Source organism: Boleophthalmus pectinirostris, unplaced genomic scaffold (genome assembly GCF_026225935.1).
Source record: "Boleophthalmus pectinirostris isolate CB_2022bp ecotype Guang Dong unplaced genomic scaffold, ASM2622593v1 HiC_scaffold_14, whole genome shotgun sequence".
Lineage (NCBI taxonomy): Eukaryota > Metazoa > Chordata > Actinopteri > Gobiiformes > Gobiidae > Boleophthalmus > Boleophthalmus pectinirostris.
In genome coordinates, this window is record NW_026571047.1 from 13,923,080 (window position 1) to 13,948,841 (window position 25,762).

The window sequence follows — 25,762 nt, forward strand, 5'->3', positions numbered from 1 at the left end:
ATGAATGTATTTATTTTTGGAGGGAAGATGCAAACAGGACTGATTTCTACGCTCACTTTTTTCCACTGTGTAGTGACAGTAGTTGCTTTGGTGAGTACAACCTTTCAAAAAACATAACATTTAGAAGTCATTAATTGTATTTAGTTGTAGTCTGTGGTTTACAGAATATATTTACATTTCCTATATAATCCATTTTCACATTCTACTATAAAATGTGACACTTTGTTAGGAATCTGAGTCAGAGATAGCACCCTGGCACTGCTGCTCTTTGGGCCAAATATAGAAAATGTCATGTGTCTGTGATTTTCTTTGATCACAAAACCATGGATATATAAAAAAACAAAAGAAAACATATATGCAAACAGTGCAAATTATGTTATTGTAAGATTGTAAGTACTCAAGAAGTCTGGAAAAAAATATGAAGAACCTAACTTGTTTTGAACAAAATACTGGAATATTTTTGTACAATACACTATAAAGAATAATTCCTCAACCTTATGTTTTAGATTTAAGGGGATTCATTTATTTGAATCAAAGGAGTCTTGCAATTAGCCGATTTAGACTTAGATGAACTTTAATCCACAAGGAAAATTATTTGGACAAAATAACCCACATATCTTAATATAATACAATCACATAGAGCAAAAAATCTAATATATATAATAATAAATTCAAAATAAGTAGCAAAAATAGCAAGAGACTGCGGGTCAGTCTGGGTACATGTCAGACTTGTCTTGGATTATGAAACTGCAAAGAGTGTACAATGACCAAAACATGCATAGGACATGTAGCTGCATCCCACCTAACCACACGCTCAATGAGGCATGACACTGCAGCCGTAAAACATCACAGCCTTTCTTCTCTGAGTCGATCCCAAGTGTCAGTGAGGACAGACTTACAACCTGCTGCTCAGTTGCCCTTAAAATCCCACACACTACACAAATCCAATTATGACACAGACAAGACTGATGTCAAACGCTAATTTTGGTCTGTCAGCAGAAAGGGGCCATCATACAAACAATGATTCTTCCTTATAGATCTGCCTGTGCTGCTTCATGCTTCATGCTGCATGTCAATAGCATGTGATATACATGTGCATCAAATACAATTAGAAAAGGGAAATTATGTTTATAGTTGGATTTTTAAGTCAAATAAAATATGGTGCTAACAAAAATCCTCAGCAATACTTCAGATATGACCAGTCCTGTCTGTACGTTAGACAAAAACTTGCATCTTAAAATGTCTAGTCACTATACTACATATTATACACAATTTATTATATACTATACACAATTTATTATATACTATATGGACTACTATATGCTATATCTTATGCTATATTTTATATACTATATAAGTGCACCAAAATTCCTTTTAGCTTCCCTTACATTAGCTAGACACATTATTGTTTCCTGAAATGTTTAAAGTCAGTATTAAAAAACATTGCAGACACCAAAGCAGGGTGTAACTGTGTATGAGGAGGTTGTTGAACAGTCAGCAGATAATAGATAAACAGATAAAAGGCGAATAAAGTCAAAATACCCATTTTGCTATTCATCTGATGGCATTTGAGTATTCTGAGGGGCCTAGTTGACCCCTGCTAGTTTTGCTGTTTGGTTGTGAAATGTATTCAGGCACAAAGCGGCTTGTGAAAGCCAAAGTGGCTCAGGTCTTTGGGACAAGACCCCCCTGTGGTCAGAAACAGCTCCAGTTAACAGAGGATCACCACATATCGCACCTTGCACAAACTATTTCACAACACCGGGAGGCAGCACATCAGATCTGGGCTAATGTTTGTGGCTGTCAGATTTCCTGATATGTTTCCAAGTACATGACATCTGAGGTATGTTGCATTCAAAATTGACATCATTCTCCAAGGCAAGGGCCAGAGCAAAACCTTTAGGGAAATTTACCCTCATTTGTTTAGACCCCGAACTAGTCGTAACATGCTACATGAAATTACAAAAATTTAAAATATCTATAGTTATTCATCTAAAACATGCATGTTAACTTTAAACAACCGTATGTGCTTTTTATTTTATTTAAAATTTCATAAACCTGACCAAACTGTGTCCCCATATATGAGGTAGGCAAATCAATATATACAATTTACTTTATATTTACTTCTTATTTGTTTGTAAAGTGTCTTTGAGTGTCCAAAAAAGTGCCATAAGTCTGATGTATTATTATTATTAATATTTTATTACAAATATAGATTTTTAGTGATAACAACTGTAATTCTTATCTATAGAAACATTGAACATAATGGTTATAATTTGGTGTTTTGTTTTCCATGTGATAATCCCATCAGAAAGCAGAATGAGCCTCACACAGGTGTCATTTGGGTTGTCAGTTTCAATGCTTAAACCACTTGGTTAAAACCTAAAACCCTCCCTATTCGGAAACTTTAAAAAAGCAAAGGCAACCCAGGTTCAGTTGTGATTGTAGTACCTTCTTAAAAACTGTAAGAGTGCAGGCTACATACAGTTAATATAACATAAAAAAAAAAAAAGCACATTATGTCCCTCAGTTCCTGAATAGTCTGCACTAACCCAGTATTTGTCCTGTATAAGGCATTTATCTCACTCTCAAACTATTCTTTTTTTAGATTGACTCAGATGACGTCATCACCAAAGACGAGCAGATCTATGTTCTAATCGGGGCTCATGCCAAATGTGAACGCAGCATCAAGGCTCAGAAGGCTCCACTTATTGGTATTATTCTCATCATAACATGACCACTTCTGTTGTTATTGTTGTTGTGAAGTATTTCATAAAATATAATTCGTCAGTCATTGTTCCAGCTGCTTATTTATTTTCAATCAGATAAAACATTTCATTTCCTGTTACTGGTATCTCTTTGGTTATAACAATGAATTTGTGTCTACTGTTATCCATAATGAATGTGATGATTTTCTATATTTAAGATCTGAATAAAGCTTTAGTCTCAACCATTTTTGCCTACCCACACACGGACATCTATGACAAGGTAATCTGTCTGAGGTAACCATTAAGAATAATTCAATATTCCAAATAACACATTTGCAGAAGGTGAGTGTCCGCCTGAGTGGGATGGGATAATCTGTTGGCCTCGGAGCAGAGCGGGGCAGCTGGTGTCAGTCCTGTGTCCTGAATACATCTACGACTTCAACCACCAAGGTAATTATGATCAGTGTGATAAGACTTAGGCCTAGAGAAGATACTTGTTAACAAAGTGCCTGTATAAAAGGTACTTTAAAATATTATGGGCAAACATAAGCAAATGAGGACTGGGAACGGGGACCTGATTTACCTTGTTATTTTCTATTCCTCTTATGCTCTTTTACAATCACAATTACATGTGCCTTGTCAAAGAAAAAATTCTGTCAGCTACTGGGACAGACAATAAAGCTTATCTATCTATCTATCTAACTCAATGCAATATATTGCTTTAAAGGTACACAATGTAATATTTGTGGTGGAGTAAGTGCCACATTATTGTGTCCATGGAGATGTTATTGCTTTCATTAAAAGGTTTCACAGTATGGTATTTCACTTATGTTTCTCAATAGAAACAGACAGGTGACACTTCAGGGTCAAGTTACGGGTCACAGTAAGTAATTTTGAGCGTTAAACACCCATAATTTATTAAACAAAAAGATTAATGCCATCCTGTGAAACATTCTAGGCACAGCAATGGTATAACCATGTAGAAACTGGTAGCGGACCCACACCACGAGTTATAGTTATACAGTGCACCTTAGATAATGCATACCAATGATATATTACTAGGTCGGGCTTACCGCAAATGTGATGGTTCTGGATACTGGGAGCAGGTTTTCAGCATCAACCGCACTTGGGCCAACTACAGCGAGTGCACAACATACCTGACCTCCAACCAGCGCAGTCAGGACGAGGTGAGCCCTGAATACCTTTGCTTCTGGCCTGGAAAATACTCACACTCTGTCAGTTTTCCCTTTTATTCTTGGCATTTTTTGTTTTGCCCTAGAAGGTGTTTGAACGACTTCACCTCATGTACACAGTGGGTTACTCGATTTCACTGGCGTCACTATTGGTTGCTGTGTCCATCCTCTGCTACTTCAAGTAAGACTTAAAAAATTTCACTTTTCTGGTAGAGGGTCTTCCACCTGCTTGTCTCTGTGGAGGTGTTATTGCTTTGCCTGAAATGTTTCACAGTATGGCATTAAACTTATCTAGTATCTGAATGACACATGAAACAGATACCATAAGCAAATTTGCAGGTGATATTACAAAATTTAAAACATTTTATCTAACTTTTCTTGTTTTCCTAAGACGTCTCCACTGCACTCGAAATTACATCCACATTCACCTCTTCACTTCTTTCATTTGTCGAGCGGTCAGTATTTTTGTAAAAGACGCGGTGCTTTACTCCATAGCAGAAGAAGGCAGGTTGGACTTTGAGCTCACGGGACAAAAATCACACATGGTATATAAAAATATCTGAAATGTGTCCATGATTATCCAATGCATATTTTTATTGTGTACTTTTGTTGTTTCTTTTGTAGGCTGGGTGTAAAGTTGCAGTGACATTTTTCTTCTATTTTTTGGCTACTAATCATTATTGGATCCTGGTAGAGGGATTGTACTTGCATAGCCTCATCTTCATGGCATTTCTCTCTGACAAAAACTACCTCTGGGCTCTCACCATTATTGGATGGGGTAAGCAGTACATGGATTAAAATTACTTTACTTTTAAAGGTCTTATATTATACAGATTTTACTCTGTGAGCTTTAAGCCATGTTATAATGCTGTTACCTCATCAAAAACATACCTGGAGTTGTGTTTTATTTCATTCACACATGTTTGAGTAACACATGTTTGAGTAACAGTTATTATTAGTCTATCTATCTCCAAAGCTCAGTGTTTCACCTTGTGATGTCGTGTAGTAGTTTTCAAGTTAACAGCTACCGTTTGCCTTTTGTTCAGTAGAGATTGGGAATTCCAAGGCTGAAATTGTCCAAATAATTCTAGCAAAGGTTTTAAAACACAGTGGGACACTTCCTCTATTATCACATGACTTCACAGGAGTGTGTTCTGTTTGGGAGGAGCCTAAATATGCAAAGTCTGTGTGTTAAACAAATGTGAACGTGGTGAAAAACACAACTCCAGGTATGTTTTTGATGAGGAAGCAACATTATAACATATATCAGAAAATAGTATAATATGGGCCCTTTAAGTATTGCATTATTTTACTGTTTCTAAAATACGGTACTATGCATTTTGATGCAGGTGTTCCAGCTGTGTTTGTGTCCATTTGGGTCAGCGCTCGTGCATCGCTGGCAGACACACAGTAAGCATGTATTTTGTTTAAACAACTATTAAAAGAGACACATTTTTCCATTATATTATTATTCACAAAATATGATTTTCAGAAAGGGTAAAAACTAAAATAACAATGTCATTTTGGCATGAATGTAGATTATTGCCTGAAAGGAGAGTTTGTGTGATGTAACCCAGAAAGCTCCCATTTGACAAGGACAAAATATTTGAACTTGTTTCACTTTCAGATGTTGGGACATTAGTGCTGGAAATCTGAAATGGATCTATCAAGTCCCCATTCTGGCAGCCATTGTTGTATGTAGAAAAAGAAAGTTAAATTATTTTTATAGCATAAATTGAAAATAGCATGTTTGGCCTTGCAGGTGAATTTCCTTCTTTTTGTCAATATAATCCGTGTACTTGCTTCTAAATTATGGGAGACTAACACAGGTAAACTGGATCCTAGACAACAGTATAGGTAAATGCTTTCTTTTTTAAATGTATCACTCCTAAATGTAACAAGTAACATGGAAATAAATGTACACTTACTTGTATTCAGGAAACTGCTGAAGTCCACATTGGTGTTAATGCCTCTATTTGGAGTGCACTACATGGTCTTCATGGCTCTGCCGTACACAGAAGTGTCTGGGCTCCTGTGGCAGGTGCAGATGCATTATGAGATGTTTTTCAACTCTTCACAGGTAAAACACTATCACACTCAGTAAAGTAAATATAAAGTAAATATTGGTCATATATGTATCCTTGAGCCAACTTGTTTTCTGGCCATACTATGCAATGGCCAAGATTTTTTTTGTTTTTGTTTTTACTATACATTTTAACTTTTTTGTATATTAATGCTTTTGTATCTGTTTATTGTTGTAAGGCAACCTAGAATCTCTAGTCTAGTGTCTAACCTTAAGTATCAAACTAATTACGTTGTTTCTTTAGGGGTTCTTTGTTGCATTCATCTATTGTTTTTGTAATGGTGAGGTATGTGATAGATTTCCTTGGGATCTAAGTTAAACTGGCATTTCTCATCAAACGCTCCCTGTTCATAGGTACAGGCTGAGGTGAAGAAGGCCTGGCTGCGCCGTAGTCTAGCTCTGGATCTCAAACAGAAAGCCCGGATAACCAGCAGTGGGGGCAGCTGTTATTATGGGGGCATGATGTCCCACACCACCACTCATAGTGTCTCCGCCACCCACCCGAGGGCTCTCTCCTTCACTGGGGGCACAATTAGTACAGGAAGTGCTATGACCAACAATGACAGTGGCCAACCACCAAGTCCCACCTCCATCTATCCACAAAACAACCTACCTGGGTTTGTTCCAAGTGACTCAGAAATCAACCAATCAGAGTCCATTTTCACCAGAAATGTGCAACGTGAAGAGAAAACACTGCTATCACAGGAAGAAGACCAAGATAGTTTCTCATCTTTGAAAGAAATTGAGACCATGTTGTAAATCATAAGTCATGCATTTGAGCTCTACGAGGTACTGCAGAATAACCTGACTGAAATGAAGACTAGGCTATAACTAAACTAAAATTTGTTCATTCTCATGGGTCTGAGATATTTTTTGTACTTGTCTTTCTAATGTTCAAGAAACAATAAAAAACAAAACCCTGAGTAGAAATAAAATATATAAGCAAAATTTTCTAATAATTTTAGAAACTATGGTCTTGAGGTAGGACAATGGCCAACCACAACTGTGATTATGAATAATATGTCTAGACTACATGTATGGGAATGTAGAAAACCTAGTTTAAAAAGACAGAAGCTAAATGTAACAAATATCTGTGCCCATAGCATTTTAAACTCTCCTCTGCCCTGAGCGTCCTCACAACCACATTCAGAATGTCACACTGTGCTCCCAGGCCCAAAGGTGTCCGTGGACTATGACTGACAGACCAACAACACTGCTCCTGGTCTTCTCCATAGAAACAGGGGTCTGCACCTATGATGTTGGGTATTTACTGCAATCAATGCAATTACCGTAGTAAAGATCAAAAGAATGTGTGTAGCGCTATCTTTCATGACATCTAAAAGACTCTATGTTTGTCTGAAAGACACAGACTTTTAGAACTGCTATAGCATCAAGACAAAAAGGACAGCTCCCCATCTACTTGTGCACTGAATAAGATTTTGAACAATAAGGTTGTGATAATGAGAGTGGAGTCAAGACTGGTTGATGATGATAGGGTCTACATCAGGATGATTAGACCAATTCTACTCCTTACTGCAAAGACTGATGTTATAGCCTATTGGTATAGCCTATATGATACAGTTTACTTCACCACTAGTATGATTTTATTTGATTCCATCCTCTCGCTACGTCATTCTCAGCCTCCAGCTGATCCTGTGACGTAGTAACGTAGACAAAAAGAGGCGGAGAAACAGCGCAGGATGAGAGGTTTGGACCACTGGATCACTGTTCTCTCTCCTGCTGCTGGGCGCAATAATTTTACCACTCGAGGTAGACAGACTACAAAGCAAAACACTCGGGTTGGTACGTAGGGCTATACAATATTTAAAGACGAGTGAATACCGCAAAAGCACAGTGGGAGCGAGGGCATTCAGGCTCTCACATGCGGGCTGGAGCATCTCTGTTGTAGCGTCCAGCAGTGAAGAGAAGGGCGGCCGACAGGGAGGGGTCCGCTGGCTGGTCCTGGATGAAGCCCGGGTCTGGACAGGCAGATATGGCCGCGGGAGATCCTTCTGCGAAGGCGGCTGCTCGAAACTTGGCTGTGGAGAGAAGAAACCTAATTACAGTGTGCAGGTTAGCGCAATCAAAATGGCCATTTAATTTAACTGTTCGGTTGTTTATATTCCTGACAGCTCATTAGAAATGACGTGTATGATCAGTTTTAGCTAAACACTGAACAAGATCAGCTTGGGGTTAGCCTTTATATGACTAAAACGCCCTCAGTTTCTTCTCATAGTTAGCCACTTTAGCCATGTCATCTTTGTTAGCGCGATGTATTTTCCTCCGCTGATGGCGTGGTTGCTATGACGACAACCTTCTTGGGGCAGGGACAGGCTGGCACCCCAGGGACCCAGATACGAGTCTGCAAAGACCTGTACATCAAGGCAAAGTCCAATTAGCCTATGGGGGTGGGTAAAGTGAAAAGAGTTCTGCTCTTTGGCACAGCTGGGGCACGTTTTATGCTAATTTAACATGAGAAGGCATTACACTGACCTAGCTGTATAGCTTCAGTCAAGACATATAGATCAATTGCAGTGGTAGGCAATCATTTACGGAATCTTTTATATATTTTTTTACCTTTTACATTAGGTTTTCTCTAAAGCACAGCTCCTAATGTATTGTCATCTTTTTACTTTATTTTTTATTTTTGTGTCAGTGGTTTCAAGGTGAGTACAGTGATGAGCCTATCTGGGTCATACCATGGTCTGGGGACCACTGTACAGTGAATGTACCGTTTTAATGATAGTGGCCAGTTCCAGCAATCACAATGAAGGAAGCTTTGTTACCCTAGAACAATGACTATTGAATATTCTGTGTCAAGGAGTCCTGCAGAGGTTCCCATGTTCTTCATGTATGCATGAGTGTGTATGTTCTTTGAACCTTATGGAATTCATAAACAGAACTAGTTCCCTATAATAGTCAATTCTGGTTTGACTGCAGTGTTAGTAGTAGTCGGACCTATATATGATGTCAGACTTCCACAAGTATATGGCAGTAGTACTAGAATGTCTTGCTTGACATGAACCTTTTGTTTGACAAGAGAATTTCCATTTGCAACACAAATTATTCTTTTTGATGTAACATTCTATAAACATATAACAGTAAATAAATAGAACATGCTCCTTACAACCAATGTTTCCTGACTAAGAGTATTGCATTATATCTTCCTGAAAGCTCATATGACTATTCCTCTCAGTAAATGGATTACATCATTCATGAGTAAAAAGATAAAGTAGACCGTTACCTTACAGGGTGTCAATGTAGGCTATACCAACAAATGTGAATTATAATATTAATACATATATTTTTAATGTTAAAAATGGGAAAATTTAATAATATATTTTCATTTTTATTTGCTTTTTTGTGTTTGTTAATAAGTTTACTGTCTTTCCTTCACAGGTTTTCTGTTAAGACACTACTGGAAAAGTACACCACAGAGCCCATTGATGATTCATCAGAAGAATTTATGAACTTTGCAGCCATACTTGAACATATCCTTAGTCACAAATTCAAAGGTAAACAAAGTTTAGTAAAGTCATCCAGTTGGTTTTACAGTATTAGTGTTTTCTATCTATTATCATTCAGGGTCTGGAAGCTGGTTTGATGGCCAACGGAGTTTTTGGGACTTGATACGGCTGGCTTGTTCTAAAGTTCCAAACAGCTGCATCAACAGCATTGAGAATATGGAAAACATAAACACCTCAAGAGCAAAGGTAACTCATATTAAACATTACAATAAAATTTTATTCTATGTCAGTGATGTACTTAAGTAAAAATAGTAAAATTATCTGTTTAACTATATAGGGTCGTGCCTGGATACGAGTAGCACTGATGGAGAAAAGGCTGTCTGAATACATAGCTACTGCCTTGAGGGACAGTAAAACTACTAGGTTAATAACATCATATTAAAGAGCTAATACATTTTAAATTCTCTCATTTAACCTTAACTATTATTTTCACTCTAGGAAGTTTTATGGAGAAGGTGCCATCATGTTGAGAGAGGAATCCAGTGTGCTAACAGGCATGCTTATAGGACTCGGAGCCATTGATTTTAGGTGAGAGTCACACAAATGTTTTTGTTAAGATACAAATGTTTTGAGATGCTTATATGTAATAAATCTTGGCTTTACAGTTTTTCTCAAAGGGGAGGCGTTGGATGGAAAATCACCTGCTGTTATTGACTATACTCCTTACTTAAAATTTACACAAAGGTACAAACGTATAAACAACTCATAATATACTTACACTTGTATGCTAAATATTTGTGCCTACTCTTTCTACAGTTACGAGTATCTCAGTGATGAAGATGATCGAAGGAGTGTTGACAGCAGCACTAGTGATGACAGTATTCCTGAACACCCCTATATTCCACTGGTCACCGATGATGAGAGCTGGAGCAACAAGTGTCGCAAGATGGAGCAAAGATTCAAGATTGTCAATGCCCAGAAGGTATATATTTATTTGTTTGTTTGTTTATTTAGCTAATTTTTGCATCGTAATTGCACATATGTGGTGGTAGGGGTATCTGGAGGAACTGGTTCGTTTGCGTGAATCTCAGCTCAAAAACACTGAGACTGAAAACAAGAAACTCCGGTCCAGACTCGAGGAGCTTCAGACCCAAACACTGAAAGAGAAACAAGAACTGGAGGCTGTCATTTTAGAGTTGCAGGAACAGATGTGAGTATGAACTTCTTAGATTTGAAAACTTCTAACAAGTTTTAGGACTACTAACCTAAGCTGGCTGCAACAAACTATTATTTTAGTAGTTAGCTAGGCAACAGTAATTATTGTGTATTGGCATTAAAAAAAAAAAAAAAAATTACCAAATAAAGATGGAAAGTAGGATTGCTGGACTTCTAGTTAGAGAATATTTAGAGATAAAATGTATTATTAAGTTTATTTAGTTTGAGTATTTCAATCATTAATTGTTTATTTTTAGGGACATTTATTTGCATAATGCAGCTTTCTGTCATAAAAGATCTATTTGGATGTACTTCGGTGTTTGTATAGTCCATCAATTGGGTCAAATTATTCTGAATTAAGAAATATATGATGAATATGATATATAATATTTCTAACAGTTATCTCTGAAATGTGTTTTTTGACAGGACTAGCCTGATTCCATGTGACCCAAGCCACCTGGTAAAGAATATTTCTATTCCTTTGATCAACCAATGGCCCTCACTGCAGTCATACAACAGCCAAGAAGATGTTCAGATGTTTCGCAGGTTTGATGAACAATTTTATGATTTATAATGCATAAAATGCACATATTTGTGGTAAAAGACAAATAAAAATATCTTCTATTAAGGGTGGAATGAATTACACAGTAGTTATGATTTGATAAATAAAAATGAAATACATTGCCCTTATTTTATGTCAATGTTGAACCTGTCAGAAAAATGCTATCCTTGTGCATCTATGAAATGCACTTTAAGTACAACTTTGGCAGCAGTACTTGTTCTTGTTATTGAGTACATTTTTTAACCATGTAACAGTACTTTTATTCAAGTATAAATTTACTCTTTCCACCACTGCAAGATATCAACTTTCTCATTTCCTTTGCTCAATCAGTACATTAGGCAAATGCATTTTACACGGTTTAATAACCATGTTAAATCATTGACTTTTTAAAATATTTTAGGCGGAGCTTCCCGAGTACAGAGCTATTATCAGTGGAGATCAGTCTGGATTCAGACTCTCAGAGGATCGAAGGGAAACAGAATAGACCCTGGTGTACCACTGGTATTTGCATTTTAAATTAATGCAATTTAATTGTCCACTGAAATCAGTATCTAAATTACTTGTTTGATATTTAATCCTAGAAAAGGACTACACACCTTCAATGATGGGCCTGTGTGGCTCTTTGGCCTCCCTTCCCAGCTGCAAGTCTATGGCTAGCCTCAAATCCAGTGAGTGCCTGGTCCATATCAGCACCGACAACAGTCCTGCTCCCTCACCCAGCTAGGAGGCGCCAAAGATACTGCCAACTCCTTGTGACTGTTCAACAGGAAGATACAATAAAAAAATAAATAAATAAAAAAAAAAAGACTGCTTTTGGTAAGCAGATGTGTTGTCCATATACATGTCCCTTTACTTTGAGCTTTGCCAAATCCGTAAAGTACAAATTATTATAATTCTGAAGTGTCTGCTTGGGACTGTAATGGATGAATGTTTGATATAATTCTTAAACGTCATTGTTTAGCATTAACTGTAGGCCCTGCCCATTGTTGTGTGTGTTATCAACCATTCTCCTTCTGTCTGTTGCATAACACTGTCAGAGCTGGTGCTGAACTGTCAGTACCTTCAAAGGACAAACAAGGTCTTTTGTTTTATTATTTATGTATGTATTTATTTATTTATTTATTTGAGAAATCAAAGTGTTATTATTACACATTGAAAACTTAGATGCCGGTTTTAGAATAGGCCTTGAAAAGACACTTTTATCTGAATATAAAAATATGTATTACATCAAAAATACAAAGTGCTTTGTTACTATGCAAAATGAATGTTTTCTTTTTCAAATCTATTTGCTTTAGGCAAATATAAGATAGAACTATTGAAACTGCCTAGGGATTTCTTTTTTCACTTTTCTATTAAAAGAAATCTCATTATGTTGACGCTGGGAGGTTGTGTTGAAACTGCAATAAAACTGCCTTTTTTGAATAATACACATTTAAATGCTATCTCTGTCCATATGTAATTATGTACGACATTAGGACTGTACTATGCATCTTTTAATTTCTTCATTGACTAGTTTTAATCAATTGTACTGATTGATGATAACAGATCCGAGAAATATATAGCTATGTGTATGTCTTTGGCCTAAAGGCAACATCAGAGAGTAACATTACTGTAGCTAGAAAGAAATGCCCTGGTCATGCTTTGTCTATGTCTCCCTTTTGTATCTTCACTCTACCACTGAAAGGATTTAAACTTACAAGGTCATAGGTTAGGACCATTTGTTTCTTAAGACTGACTAATACAAGGGACAGGGCAAACAGCAGTTGGAGGTCCTCTGGCAGATAGATGAAATGCATTATGAAAGAGGCACATTCCAATTTAACACAGCCCAATTAACTACCTCTGTATGAGAAAGGGTTGACAAAAAGCATTCACTTTTAGAAGCTTGGTCAATGAAATAGACAAATGTGGTTGTTGGGCACATGTTTGGGCACTTGAATCACCCCATTTTTGCTTAACACTAATTAATGCTACACTGGTGCTGTAAATGTAATGTAAATGTTAAATGAGGATAGCCATGTTATGTTATCTGTAAACAGTTCATCAGCCAAAGCTTTGGCACTCCCTTTGAGACTCTTAGTCGGTGCATTTATCTCCCAGATCCCAGCACACTGCTGAACATGAACACAAACCACCCTAAATCAGCTGTCACACCTCTGACTTAAACTGCAAATTTGCAATGGCCTATGCCTATCATAGTGAAATAAATATTAAATTTCACATGATTGTGCTTCTGCTAAGATAAATCTGCTTAAGTCAGTGCATCAATTGGGAATTTCAGTTTACTTTTCAACTTTTCAACATTAAATGGATAGGAAGGGGGGGGGAATTGGATACATTCACATAAGACGGCTACACTATACGGCTGAACTTGCTTTCAATCACAATCTAATTGTCTTTCATTTGGACTATTTTATATGCTGTTGATAAATGTTTAATGCAAAGTTTTGAGGTTTCATTGTTGTAGGCGGTGACAGTAAACTTTTTTGATTGATGGAGGTATGTCCAATCAGATGGAATTACGATGTCGCATTAACCAATCAGAAGTAAGAAGCGCGGCTTGGCACGGCCCCAACATAATTAAATCCACACCAGCAGCGTGTGAAGCAAGTGTTTAGAGCAAGAACTCGGAGGACAGCTGAGACAACTGCCAACTTTCAGGCCCATCAAAACACGACATAATCCGACCTAGATAATGAATGGGACCTTCGGCGTTGCACAGAAGACGCAGGAGATCAACTTTTAGTCGCTTTTTTCAGACGGGAGCAGCTTCCTTTTTCTAGACCGGGGTGAAATATCGCAACATCCTCACAAAGAAACTTGCTTGCTAAACTGCTAACTCGCACCCAAGCAAGGAAAAGTGTGATTCAAAGTAATTATACTGACGGAAGCGCTCTATAATTCATCATTATGAAGAAACGTGTAGTTAGAAGAATAATCCGGGTGTAAATGTTGTTCAGATGACTCTAGACTGAAGTTTGTAACGGTTTTTTTGAGTAGTCATCATCAGTTAAGGAAGACGTGCAGCTGGTAACAGTCAGACTGCAGCAGAGCGCCCCCAAGCTCCAGGCAGGACACCCACAAAACAGGCACTTGCTCCTGCAAGCATGTCCAGCCGAGGTGGACTGGGACAGAGCCGGGGGGCTCCCTTAGGTCTACAGCCTCTGAAGGCAACGGTGCCCTTTCAGTTGGCCTGCAAACCAAGGTTCAACCGAAGAGATGGTGAGTTTGTCATTTTTACACGAAAGAATTATCGTTAAAGCAGTCTTGGCAATTGGCATAGGCTTCACTTTTTATTAGTTGGACATGGCTTGCTTAAAAAATGAACACAATTCTGCCATAAAAGTACAATGCCAAATACATTTTAAATCTAATGTATATTTGAAATTCAAGATGCATGATCACACAAAATAAAACTGTATTTAATAATATAGTATCCAAAGTATTTATATGACGCTGGCATGCTTTTATTAGTTTAGTGCGTAGTTGTCTGTTTAGTTTTTTTTTTTGTTTTTTTTTCCCCCAATGAAACATTTTTCAAGATTCTTTTTTGCATAATGTTGGGTCCTCTCTACAGCTGGAAAGGCCAAAGCCCATCAGCAGAGTGGCATGAGGCGGACAGTGTCCCTTGATGCCATTGTCGGGCCTTACCTGCATGGACACTGGCCCAAAGAGATTGACAGCCCCAGCAGCTTGTGTCGGAAAGACAAATCTACTCAGGTGAGAAAACTTGTGACTTGGCACCATCTAATGTGAGAAAAATTAAACTCTAATATTTTGAAGTTAAGTTTCAGAAATGTGCCAACATCTCTGCCTCAAGTTGAATATATCTCCAAATAATGCTGGTAAAGCACTGATTTTTAAGGAGAAACTGTATTATGACATAATGCGAAAGATAACTTTGCACATTTTGCAGAGTACAGAGGAGATAGGGGGAAGGGAGTGTCCACAGTACGCAGAGTTATTACACAGTAAGAGAACCACAGCCATGAGAACAGTCCCTGGTGTCAGCTGACAAAGCCGTTTTGGCTGCACCATCCTCTGCTCAGGGTGCAGGCTCAGGGTGCAGGCTCTCGCTAAGGCTCTACACTTGCCCACATCCTCCACCTTCTCTGTTTTTCAGTTTCTATGGCCCTGTTGCTCTTCAAGTGCAAACAGCAGTGAGTCTGTGGGTGTGCCGGTGTCATGTACTGTCAGATCAAGCATAAAGCATGAAAAACCCTTGCATGATGTACTGTCAAAATGTGGTCAATTCTGATTTAAGAGTTTTGTGCCATATTTGCTACTTTATACCTGTAAAATGTTAGAATTTTTATTTTGCATGTGTTTATTTTTCCAGACTCCAGATGCATGGTTTGACGACTCCCAAAGCCAACAAGGTAGCATTAACCACAAACGTTCAGCATCGTGGGGCAGTGCTGAGCAGCTCAAAGAGGTCAGTGTCTATTATCAACTTAAATCATTATTTTAGCTCAGTTGACTGAAAAGTATTATTATTGTAGATTGCTAAATTGAAACAGCAGCTTCAGCAGCGCAGCAAACTAAGTGTCTCGGGAGATCATGAAAAAGACCTCCACGGATGTGCACAAGGGAACAGTCACCAAGGAGCTGGACAGGTACCTAACCTTGTCCCAAACACATTACCTCACCTTTCACACTCACACATATGACAGTGAGGTGGTTGTGCATTTGTTTTTTAGAGCACAGATTATGATGTATGTGGTTTGAGATGTGAATGAGGCAGTAGTTGAAAGGAAATGAATGTCATGCAACACTGGAGCAACAGGAAAGCCAATAAATCATGTTGCTTCTGCTTTTAAGAGTAGAGTTGTCTAAACTTGTGGTTGTCTTATGTCATTGAAAACAAGATTTGTTTGTTTTTTTTTACGTGTAATTAATGTTTACATTAATTAATGATGTTGGATGATTTGATAAAATAGCCGATGAACAAGGGATTTTAAAAGTTTGTAGAAATGTATTTGCTTGATAAATGAGATGTGTCTTCTACATGTTTTGCGAACATACCATTTCTCTTTTTAGACCAAGCCTATTCCCATTCCTCTTGCCCCTTTGTCGACATTGGTCCCAAAACTTCGGTGCAGCGTGGAGGGTCTCAATCAGGAGCTGGAAGGCATGTTCTTCTGCCAGCCATTGCCTGCACTCCAAAGGGTACCTATAACAAACCACAGTACATTTTAGAGGTGTGTTGTTTTCAAATGCTCATTATTTTAACAGTTTCTGGAAGTGCCAGATGGACACCGTGCCCCTATCCCATCCCACAGCTGTAGCAGTGGATCCCAAAGTGACCAGGCCTCTACACCCCTCTCTTCATCCTCCACCTCCTCTTCCCCCTGCTGCTCTCCCACAGGCAAATCTACCTCGCCACCCACTTCTGAGCACATGCACCAAGGTTATTTCTCCACAGATTGAGCAGTCATGCATGTTTAGTTTTTAGACAAAATAACAGCTGTGTGATGATTGTGATGCACCAAAGTATTAGCTAGTTGTATTAAAAAGTGGCTGGTGAATGTATTAGATGTTTTCTTATTTACAGGACTAATGGAGAGTACAGAGATGTGTCCCATGTCTTCATTAAGCTCCCAGAGTGAGTCAGAGCTGCCCCTGCTGATCTCATCGTCTCCTGGGCCCAACAAGAGCTTCTGCTTTCAGAGAGAACCTCCCGAAGGTTGTGAAAAAGTCAGAGTTTGGGAAGAGACAAGGTAATGGCTGTGGCCTTTTAGGGCTAAAAAAATAATAATAATTGAGTAAGTAATTATCAGTTATTGAAGTAATTGTCAGATTAATGATGCACTTTTAATAATAGATTTATGGTAATCTGGGCTATACCGACCCCAAAGCTGTCGGCTTGACTTGGTAGTTTGTACATATGAATATCCTTTTTTAGAGTTTATAAACATAATGGGCAATACAACACAAACGTTGATTTGTCAGGTGCAGAGTATTGATGTTTAGCAGTCCTATTGGATGTTTTCATTATTCCTAATTAGTGAAAGAATGCTGAATAATGCTCTGTAAAGTGTCTTTGGGGACAGAAAATGTCTTTGAAAAGCGCTATGTAAATAAAGATTTACTTACTAACATTTACCCTACAGGCTGCAGTAAAATGTATTAAACAAAATTTAATATTACGCTGGACAAATTGCAAAGCCTGCATCTATAGTTTGTCAACAAAAATTGATTTGTTTTTGTGCTCGAAGGTTCAGTGTTTGACCCATTTTATTTTTATTTTAGCACAATGGATCTGCCAAAACCTGCCGTTGCCTCCTGTCCAGACCCCAACAAAGTGAACTTTACCTCCCACGGCGGCTCTGCATTCTGCCCTGTAAGTCTGCTTAAGCCCCTGCTCCCCTCCATGGACCTGTTGTTTCGCAGTCTCTCTGTGTCTCCGGCGAGCAATTTGGCGGACCAATCCACCTCCAGTGGCAACGTCCCTGTTGGCTCTGTGATGGAGGCCTCTGGGGAGGGCCTGGCTTTCTGATTACACAGACAGTGGGATTGGGTTAATAGGCTAACTAGGAAACCTTGTGAACAAGGGCACTTGTGGTTGTGCTTTTTCCTAAGACATGATACAGAGTTCATTCTTTTCCTGAACATAGCAGAAACTTAACAAAAACTGTGTGCAGAAAATGAGCACAAATCTCTGAATAATATTTAATAAGCTGCTTGTTTTCCTGAATTTATGACCTCTTAATTTTCCAAAGATATGTTTTGGCCCCTGACATTCCCCTAATTTGTTTGGGGTTTACTAACACAAATTTGAAATTATCCAAAGAACATCTGACATATTTCAAAATATGACTGCCAAGCACATAAAACCCAAACCCCATTTCCTTAAGTTCATGTTTTGCCTGAATTGACTTGACTTTGCACCATTGGTGGTGCACAAAGCATGACAAATCTGTTGGGTACTTTTTAGTTACCTAATTATAAATACAATTACAAAAAACAAAAAAAAAAAGTAAATCACAAATAGACTTTCAAAAGCTGGGTTTTGGGTAAAATTGATACCTAAAGCTTCAGCATTTGTGTTCTTGCTTTAAATTGTCTGTTTTGTGTAAAATGTAATTCTATTCTTGATGGATCATCTCATCGTGTATAGGTTTGAGGTTTTCCAGCTAGTTGACTACCTAACAAGTTTTAGTGGTATATAGTTATAAGCCTTAGTATTTGAAGATGTTTTTTTGCTTACACTCTGATAAGTTAATGTTTAAATAGTTTTATTTCTGGTAGATATGTTTGCACAATTTGAACTGCACCATTTGTGTTGCAATTCATATTTTTATATTCACTTTTGTACTTTGTAAATGTAAGGGTAGTAATGTATATTTTTCTACATCTTTACCGACCTGCAACATAAGCTAAAATTGTTACTTTGCTAGATTTGTTGTGCCAGTATAATTTAGGCAGGTGTTAAACAAGTTTGTATTCGGTGGATTTTTATGCACTTCCAGGAAAGGGTTTTTTATGGAGATGGTATTAATTCCATATGTTGGTCCTGGGTTTACAGTCTGACAATGTCTGAAAATGAGTGTCTGTGTGAGCAAATGTGATCATCTTACTAACCTTTTCACTCTTTTATTTACCTGGTGAAATCCTAATGAACTTATTTTTTCACCTAGATATGTCTGTTTAAATGTTTTGAATTTTTGTGGATGTTTGGGACATTGTTATCTCAGGTTCTGTGTTTAGCCCACATCCACATTATGATGGTCAAATGTGTTGCTGATATTAAATTTGTCATAAGTTTGGATTGTTCCATGTTATTTCTGACATTATCATAAATTGGGCAATTAGAATTTCTTCCTGGGGCATTTTATGCAGGCTGTATCTGCTGTTAACCTCAGTAGAATAATCTCTGCTTTTACAGACGCTCTTCTGCTCTACGTATAGCTCGGACCCGTGGTTGGGTGTGGGCTGCGTTGGCACGGCGCGTGTACAGCTGTTGTCGTGATCGTGTGGGATTGGCTGAGCGTATTGGAGGTGGTACTGCGGGCGGTGGGCATTCAGAATTACTATAGGAAACATCAGAGATACCTAGAAAGGGTTCATTTTTGTCGCAAGAAAAGACTGCATTTAGAGAAACATGGCAATACTGTCGGTCGTGCGTAAACAGCTCAAGAGTCACCCCGCTGTGAGTATTTCTCATTTCTCCTTTACGATATTCAGTAAGAGAGCCATGACATTGAAACGTCTTCTCATGGGAAGGTAGGGCGCATTGTAGCCGCACGCGCTCCCTGTGAAGAAATGCAACCATAGACTACAAACCATAAATGGCAAAATTATCCCGAGCAGGATTAAGAGATTTTTTGGGGTGACAGTGGAAAGTCTAAATCTGTAATGTAATGCCATAGCACCTTACGTTTCTTACGCAAATGGGTCAGTATTAGGGCCTATGACAGGCCTGTAGATGTAGGGCAGACAACATATCTTAACTACACAACAATACTGTAATAATTCACTTTACGAGAGACACATGTGTCGGGTCCTTCTACGGCCATATAAGCAGACTGCTGCGGCACGTAGTGCGTCTTGTGGGGTCTTCTTACAGGCCTGATCTGAATAACAGTGTACCTTTGATCCAAGGGCGACTGGGTCAACTTTCCATGTTGTTGTAAACAGTTTCCATATTGCTTGTCACAAAGGAGTTCGTGACAGGATTTTTTTATTTTTTATTGGGCCCATTTTTCATAAGGCTTATCCTCTACCGCTATCCACCGCTAAATATTTGTAAGTTTACCCACTTAGTTTCATTTTTTTTTTTTTTTTTTTTTTTTTTGTACGATGTATGTATTTTAGTCTAGAGTCTCTTTCTTCATAGACACACTATAAACCTATTAAGTTTGTGGAGCTCATTATAGGTGCCCTGACATTAAGTTCTAAAGTTCTAATGTTATAACATGTTATACCTTCTACACAGCTCATACCTCTCTTCATCTTCATTGGTGGAGGAGCAACTATGAGCATGTTGTACCTGGCTCGGTTAGCTCTGAAAAACCCTGATGTCTCGTAAGTTATTGCATACATTCACAAGATCACCTAAGCATTTTCCAGTGCCAGCACATTTTGTCTTTTGTGTAGATGGGACCGCAAGAATAATCCTGAACCCTGGAACAAGCTACAGCCAAATCATCAGTACAAGGTAGGTCTATACTAGGAGTCTCCAACCTTTTTCCTCCTGTGAGCTACTTTTTGTAAAACAAAAATTAGTTGCTAATTTTAGTGGCCCTCAGAAACTGAGTAAATATAAGAGCCATGGTAAGCCAAAGATGAAGTACAGTTAGATGTCTCTAAAACATAAACCATTATCCAATTATCAATGCACAAATATAGGCATCACAATTATACATTTGCAATGGAAATGGGCATTTAATCAATGAAATTTTTGTTATTCAGTGCAATATGTATATTTCCAAAATCCCTTGGAGAGCTACCAGTAGGTCCCGAGCTACAGACTGAAGACCCCTGGCCTATACTGTATGAAACACTATGACATATCAGCTCCTCAATTAGATTTTTGGGCCACTGGATAGCTTGTTCCATAACAAGATAGGCACAAGTCTTATATAATAATATAATAATACCAACTTTTTTTTTTTTTATTCGCAGCCCATGAATTAGCTCTTCTCACAATTAAATGTGTTTGTTCTTGATAAACTAACATAATGCGTGTGGGTCCTTCTGTTTTCTTTGTAGCTTTTTTCAATCAACATGGACTACTCCAAGCTCGAGAAAGACAGACCAGACTTTTAAATATCACAACTTTCCTTATATGTATGAGTATGTGAAACGTTTGCACTTTATTGCCAAATACAAATAAAATAATATATTGAGTGGACTATGTTTTAAGCATTTTCTTTTACAATTGGAAGGTTAAGTAGCTTTCCATTATTCATGTAATTCATGTATTCAAACAATTATATTTTTGCTGTTATAGTAGATAGACTGACCAGTCATTCCCTTCAACATCCAGTTAGTTTGTTGTTAATCAAACTGATTTGTTTTCACATTCAGAAGGTTATTAGGCAATATAATTTAAAAGTTTTAGTATAACTTATTTGCTAATAAAAGAATATTTACTTAATGCTTTAAGTCGTGGTGTAAACAGTGTTGTGCTAATGGCAAACAATAACATACATTCTTGTTATAATTATCCAGGTTATTTCAGAAAGATGAAAAATTAGGACCTCCCAATTAACAATTTAAATATAACAATAACAAAATATTCCATCTTTCAATGCAAAATGTTGCCTGTAATGTATGGCAAGAAGAATGTATATTATATAGTATAATAATAAAATGATGAAATTTTAACATGTGACCATAGATAATAGATTTTTGTATGTGTCCAGCATATACATAGACCTTTCTGTAGCATAGACAATCGCAGGAGACACATATTTTTTCTACTGTGCGTGGTCTACTGACAGAATTGCATAATGAATACCCAGTGATAAAATAGCGATCGTCAGACCTCAGAAGTCTATGGTTCAATGCTGCACCACAGCCTACAGATGGCGATGTTAGCCATCAAGTAAGTAGAACGAAGAAAATAAAACATCGCGAGATATTGGGACAAACTTCAAAATAACGCGGGATAAGGACAGTAAAGGCTTCACAGCCTGATTTAGGTTAAATCAATTTTTAAATTATACATCCACTTCATTAGCCGCTTCATTATTTTAGACGTTCGCACAAAGTTGTCCTTTTTTGCTTCTCGTTTTCTGTGCGTGATTGTCGGAGAGTACCTGCCGTCAAGCTAACAGTTTGCCTGAAGTTTACGTCCCTTCCAAATGGATTCAACCGAAGATTTGTCTGCTCGGGTCCTTATAAAACACATCCTAAACGTCGAGCCACCCAGGACTCCTTTAACACGCAGGTATAATTTCATGTTAAAACGAGCCTAAACTGTCTCTGATCAGAACAAGTTTGATAGCTAATTTGCCACGTTTATTTGCAGCATTAGTTGTTCTCTAATTTAACTTCAGGTGATCTAATAATGTTCAAAATATGTGTGTACATTTGTTCAGTGTTGCAGCCAAAAACAGTGCACCCAGACGCAGTGGTAGACTAAACACGAATGACCCGGGCGCGCACACTCCACAGGGGATGCTTAGACGAAGTTTGAAGCACAAAATGCGGGAGGTTGGTTCAGAAGTCATTTGAAACCCATGGATCGATCATGGTAGACTAGCTGATTCACCCGTTTTTGGTTTTAGAGTATTTCCCGTAAGACACTTCCCAACAAAAGAAGAACTACATCTACTGTGTTAAAAAGAACTCCAGGTCAAGCGTCCATGCTGTTTGATGATGGCGATACACCGAGGCAAATATTCAAGAACATTCTGCTTACTGGTACGAACACACCATGACTGTCAAAACACAAGTGAAATTACTAAAATTTGTTATTATTTTTTCCAGAGCCTGTTAAATCCCCTCTGGTTAATGAGCATGTTGAGCCACGGGAACAACTACTTCACCAGCCCTCTCCAGACTCCAGTCTACACAGCAGACGTCCTAGGTGGGGGATGCATTTGTAATGTAATCCTTACTTTTCCCCAAATTATCTGGTTATATACATTATATATTAAATATAAATTAAAGAAGTCTGGCATTCATTTGAAACTAAACGCATGCTTTTAATCCACAGTATTGAGCTCTCAGGACTGGAGCTTTCTGATTTAACTATTGGCAATGTTGAAACTACTGTAAAAAGACTCAATCGTAAGCGGCCCTATCGTAGTCTAAATGTTACTGCATTTGAAAAGCGCCTTAAAGGAGTAAGAGGTAAGAACATCAAATTAGTGACAATGTACTGATAGTATTTATATGAACATGCTTTCATATGTACAATTTTCCAAAGATGTAGCACAAGAAGAATCATTAGATGATCACTCTTCATTATCTTTGTCAAGGTAATTGGCCCCTTACAATAGAGCAAAAAAAAAAAGAGTTTTTGGATGAAGTATTGCATGTAAAAATCTGCTGCTGTGCTCCTGTTTTATTGAAGCTCCACATCACTCAGTCTTAAGACACCTTTTACTGATGTTCGAACGGAGAGGAAAGCTCTACAGAGAAAAGGATCCAACCGCAGAAAGGTCTCAGAAGAAGACTTTGGAGCAGCTGTAGATAAAAGAGAAATGGGAAACCATGGTTGGTATTTTGAATATATTTTTGTTAGTATATAATGGGGCTAGTGTCAATGCTGGACATCTGTTTTCTTTGTTTCATTGATCTGACCTATTTTTATATATAATATATTGCAGGCACAAGTATTTTAGCCCCTACCCATCTTGGTGAAACCACCTGCTCTGTGGGTTTTGCTTTGGGCCTAAGCAAAATCAGTGAACCTGATATTACTACAGATATTGTCCACTGTAACACTGCGCTCTATGCGCAAACTGATGGCATTATGTCAAATTATCCAACACTTGCAACACAGGATAAGCCCACAGTTATGGCATCTCGGTTTCAAAGTGACTTGCAGTTGGATGTTCATCAACAGCCCTATTCATTTCCATTGGAAGAAAATACTATGGCAGAGGACCAGGACAGAAACCAGTCCTCATCAGCTTACAATGACATACCTGAAGCCTTGGATAAAAACACACCATGCCAGTCTGAACTGGAGAAAATGAAAGCAATCCAGTCATTTGTGGTTGGTGATCTAGCAGAGTCGGAAACGGTGGACAATATAGAGGATCACAGTTTTGGAGGGGGTAATTCTCAAACAGGAACAGAAGATGATGCTGGAGCAGTGACATTTTCTCAGAGTGGGGACAAAGCAAATATTCAGACTGAAAATCATAGTGGCAGTGAGGACGGTGAAGAGGCCAAAAAGGAGGATCCTGCAACTGAAAAGCAAAGTCACCAAGTTTATGATGAAGAACCCATGCATGAGGAGGAGATGCAAGATGAAGAGGAAAGTGAGGAAGAGGTAGAGAATGAAAAGGAAGAAAATGAAACTGCAGAGAAAGGAGGTGAGAAAGAGGAGGGTGATGAGGAGGTGGAGCAGGCAGAACCTGACATGGGTGGTGTTGAAGAGGAGGCCGAAGATTCTGTGGGGGACTCTGAGGGTGATGAAGTGCTGAAGGCAGATTCACAAGAGGATGAAGATGGAAATTTGGAACACATCTCTCAAAGAGCAGTATGTACAGATGGTGAACTGGTTATGCCTACCCAAAATACTGATGCTGATTTTCCAGTTGACACTATACCTGGTAAGAGCATGCACACATTTGTATATGCATTTCACTACATAAATGTATCTCTGTTTGCTATATTTTACAGAAAGTTTTAATGATATGGCTGAACCCTCAGTCTACAAAGATGATGATGCTGAAGTTGAAGCTGACCTCACTGAAAATAAGGAAAACACGTTTCAGGAAAGTGATCCACCAGATGAAGTTGAACGGGTGGAATACTTTGAGGAGGGGGGTGAGGAGGAGGAGGAAGAGGACTGTAATGAAGGTATGTTTTAATTTCAGCAATATTTCATAATAATATTTAATGTTTTTAATTTCTTCTCCTTACAGATTTCCCTGTCACGACACCTGCATTTATCAAAGAAAAGAGGAATTTCTTAAATTGTGATCCACAGGCCTCACCTTTCACTTCCAAGAATATTCAGCCTAGGTAAACTTTGGTTTTGATTAGACACTTAAACAACACTCAACTTATGATACACAACACTTATGATATTCTTATACACTACTGATGTCCTTTTAAATGATGTGTTTCAAGTGGTGCAGGTCCAAAGTCTAAACAAAAAGGCCAGAGGAAACCTAGATCTCTAAAGAGTGATGCAGGCCTCCCCAAAAGCTACCTGATGAATGTGTTTAAGCATTTTACCAAAACAAAAGTCTCTGCAGATGTCTACCCAGTTTTAAAAGATGTGTAAGTCCAGTGTGAAATACCATTTTAATAATTCACTTCAAATATATTAACTTAGTAACACAAGGTTGTGTAAATTGCTTTTACAGAATGGACAAGTTTTTTGACCGTCTTGCAAAAGACTTGGAGGCATATGCTCTACATGCAAGGAGATCAACAATAGATGTTGCAGATTGTGAACTTTTACTAAGAAGGTAGGTGAGACTATTAGTTAATTTCTTTGTCTACATTACTATGCTTTACAATATAATAACTGTAATATTTATTATGTGTTTTTAGACAGGGCCATGTTAATGATAAGGTCCCAGTGGAAGTTCTCATTGAAAAATATCTTCGCATGGATCAGCGTAAGATTTTAATACCAATTGCAACAAGTGGGAATGTAGTTTTCCCTAAAAGAAGATAAACGTTTTCATATTGGCTGGGCTTGTAGATTAATTTTTTTTTTATTGACTCAAGTTCTTTGTGTATGTCTTTTTCATTTGAAATGTATATACTTGTACAAATAATTAAAGTTTAAATACTACAATACTTACTGTTATTTTGCACTGTAAATTATGAATATTTTTTAAAATCTTTTTTTCTAATGTTTACTTTCTCTGTAGTTGAACTATTACTAAATG

General features: G+C 37.9%; 5 protein-coding genes across 5 annotated transcripts; all 5 read left to right on the forward strand.

Annotated features, from left to right (window-relative positions):
* The first annotated feature begins 27 nt into the window (after positions 1 to 27).
* On the forward strand, positions 28 to 6,778 carry pth3r (parathyroid hormone 3 receptor). The gene is made up of 13 exons (XM_055150540.1): positions 28 to 90; positions 2,609 to 2,714; positions 3,048 to 3,158; positions 3,771 to 3,895; positions 3,988 to 4,082; positions 4,293 to 4,446; positions 4,526 to 4,679; positions 5,251 to 5,311; positions 5,529 to 5,595; positions 5,664 to 5,758; positions 5,840 to 5,981; positions 6,229 to 6,270; positions 6,339 to 6,778. Exons 1-13 carry the CDS (start codon positions 28 to 30, stop codon positions 6,741 to 6,743), a joined length of 1,620 nt encoding a protein of 539 aa, XP_055006515.1. The 3' UTR covers positions 6,744 to 6,778.
* A 1,013-nt stretch (positions 6,779 to 7,791) lies between these two features.
* Positions 7,792 to 12,659, forward strand: rundc3ab (RUN domain containing 3Ab). The gene is given in 11 exon segments (XM_055150278.1): positions 7,792 to 8,057; positions 9,384 to 9,499; positions 9,570 to 9,697; positions 9,789 to 9,874; positions 9,950 to 10,056; positions 10,117 to 10,195; positions 10,268 to 10,433; positions 10,504 to 10,661; positions 11,093 to 11,212; positions 11,629 to 11,729; positions 11,810 to 12,659. Coding segments are annotated over 11 exon segments (1,311 nt in total). The 5' UTR covers positions 7,792 to 7,950; the 3' UTR covers positions 11,953 to 12,659.
* A 1,081-nt stretch (positions 12,660 to 13,740) lies between these two features.
* Positions 13,741 to 18,997, forward strand: LOC110171021 (protein FAM117A-like). Its single transcript, XM_020936703.2, has 8 exons — positions 13,741 to 14,450; positions 14,806 to 14,948; positions 15,568 to 15,663; positions 15,731 to 15,844; positions 16,269 to 16,397; positions 16,464 to 16,638; positions 16,783 to 16,948; positions 17,481 to 18,997. The coding sequence occupies exons 1-8, from the start codon at positions 14,336 to 14,338 to the stop codon at positions 17,725 to 17,727; spliced, it is 1,185 nt and encodes a 394-aa protein (XP_020792362.2). The 5' UTR covers positions 13,741 to 14,335; the 3' UTR covers positions 17,728 to 18,997.
* Positions 18,998 to 19,189: 192 nt separating this feature from the next.
* ndufa4b (NDUFA4 mitochondrial complex associated b) lies at positions 19,190 to 21,084 on the forward strand. The gene is made up of 4 exons (XM_020936715.2): positions 19,190 to 19,380; positions 20,167 to 20,255; positions 20,328 to 20,388; positions 20,943 to 21,084. Exons 1-4 carry the CDS (start codon positions 19,333 to 19,335, stop codon positions 20,997 to 20,999), a joined length of 255 nt encoding a protein of 84 aa, XP_020792374.1. The 5' UTR covers positions 19,190 to 19,332; the 3' UTR covers positions 21,000 to 21,084.
* A 661-nt stretch (positions 21,085 to 21,745) lies between these two features.
* On the forward strand, positions 21,746 to 25,670 carry cenpt (centromere protein T). The gene is made up of 13 exons (XM_055150294.1): positions 21,746 to 22,125; positions 22,277 to 22,391; positions 22,466 to 22,601; positions 22,668 to 22,767; positions 22,897 to 23,033; positions 23,110 to 23,161; positions 23,257 to 23,399; positions 23,513 to 24,466; positions 24,537 to 24,716; positions 24,782 to 24,881; positions 24,990 to 25,142; positions 25,229 to 25,333; positions 25,419 to 25,670. The coding sequence occupies exons 1-13, from the start codon at positions 22,040 to 22,042 to the stop codon at positions 25,543 to 25,545; spliced, it is 2,388 nt and encodes a 795-aa protein (XP_055006269.1). The 5' UTR covers positions 21,746 to 22,039; the 3' UTR covers positions 25,546 to 25,670.
* The last annotated feature ends 92 nt before the right edge of the window (positions 25,671 to 25,762 follow it).

Bases quoted from the DNA above. Each gene is read 5' to 3' on its own strand.
- pth3r (XM_055150540.1), top strand. From the start codon at position 28: ATGCAAACAGGACTGATTTCTACGCTCACTTTTTTCCACTGTGTAGTG. The intron at 4,680-5,250 runs GTAAGCAGTACA...ATTTTGATGCAG, and splicing joins TCTCACCATTATTGGATGGG to GTGTTCCAGCTGTGTTTGTG. The intron at 5,759-5,839 runs GTAAATGCTTTC...ACTTGTATTCAG, and splicing joins GATCCTAGACAACAGTATAG to GAAACTGCTGAAGTCCACAT.
- LOC110171021 (XM_020936703.2), top strand. From the start codon at position 14,336: ATGTCCAGCCGAGGTGGACTGGGACAGAGCCGGGGGGCTCCCTTAGGT. The intron at 14,451-14,805 runs GTGAGTTTGTCA...TCCTCTCTACAG, and splicing joins AAGGTTCAACCGAAGAGATG to CTGGAAAGGCCAAAGCCCAT. The intron at 16,398-16,463 runs GTACCTATAACA...TTATTTTAACAG, and splicing joins CATTGCCTGCACTCCAAAGG to TTTCTGGAAGTGCCAGATGG.
- ndufa4b (XM_020936715.2), top strand. From the start codon at position 19,333: ATGGCAATACTGTCGGTCGTGCGTAAACAGCTCAAGAGTCACCCCGCT. The intron at 19,381-20,166 runs GTGAGTATTTCT...CCTTCTACACAG, and splicing joins AGCTCAAGAGTCACCCCGCT to CTCATACCTCTCTTCATCTT. The intron at 20,389-20,942 runs GTAGGTCTATAC...TTTTCTTTGTAG, and splicing joins AGCCAAATCATCAGTACAAG to CTTTTTTCAATCAACATGGA.
- cenpt (XM_055150294.1), top strand. From the start codon at position 22,040: ATGGATTCAACCGAAGATTTGTCTGCTCGGGTCCTTATAAAACACATC. The intron at 22,768-22,896 runs GTGGGGGATGCA...TTTAATCCACAG, and splicing joins CTACACAGCAGACGTCCTAG to TATTGAGCTCTCAGGACTGG. The intron at 23,162-23,256 runs GTAATTGGCCCC...GTTTTATTGAAG, and splicing joins TCTTCATTATCTTTGTCAAG to CTCCACATCACTCAGTCTTA.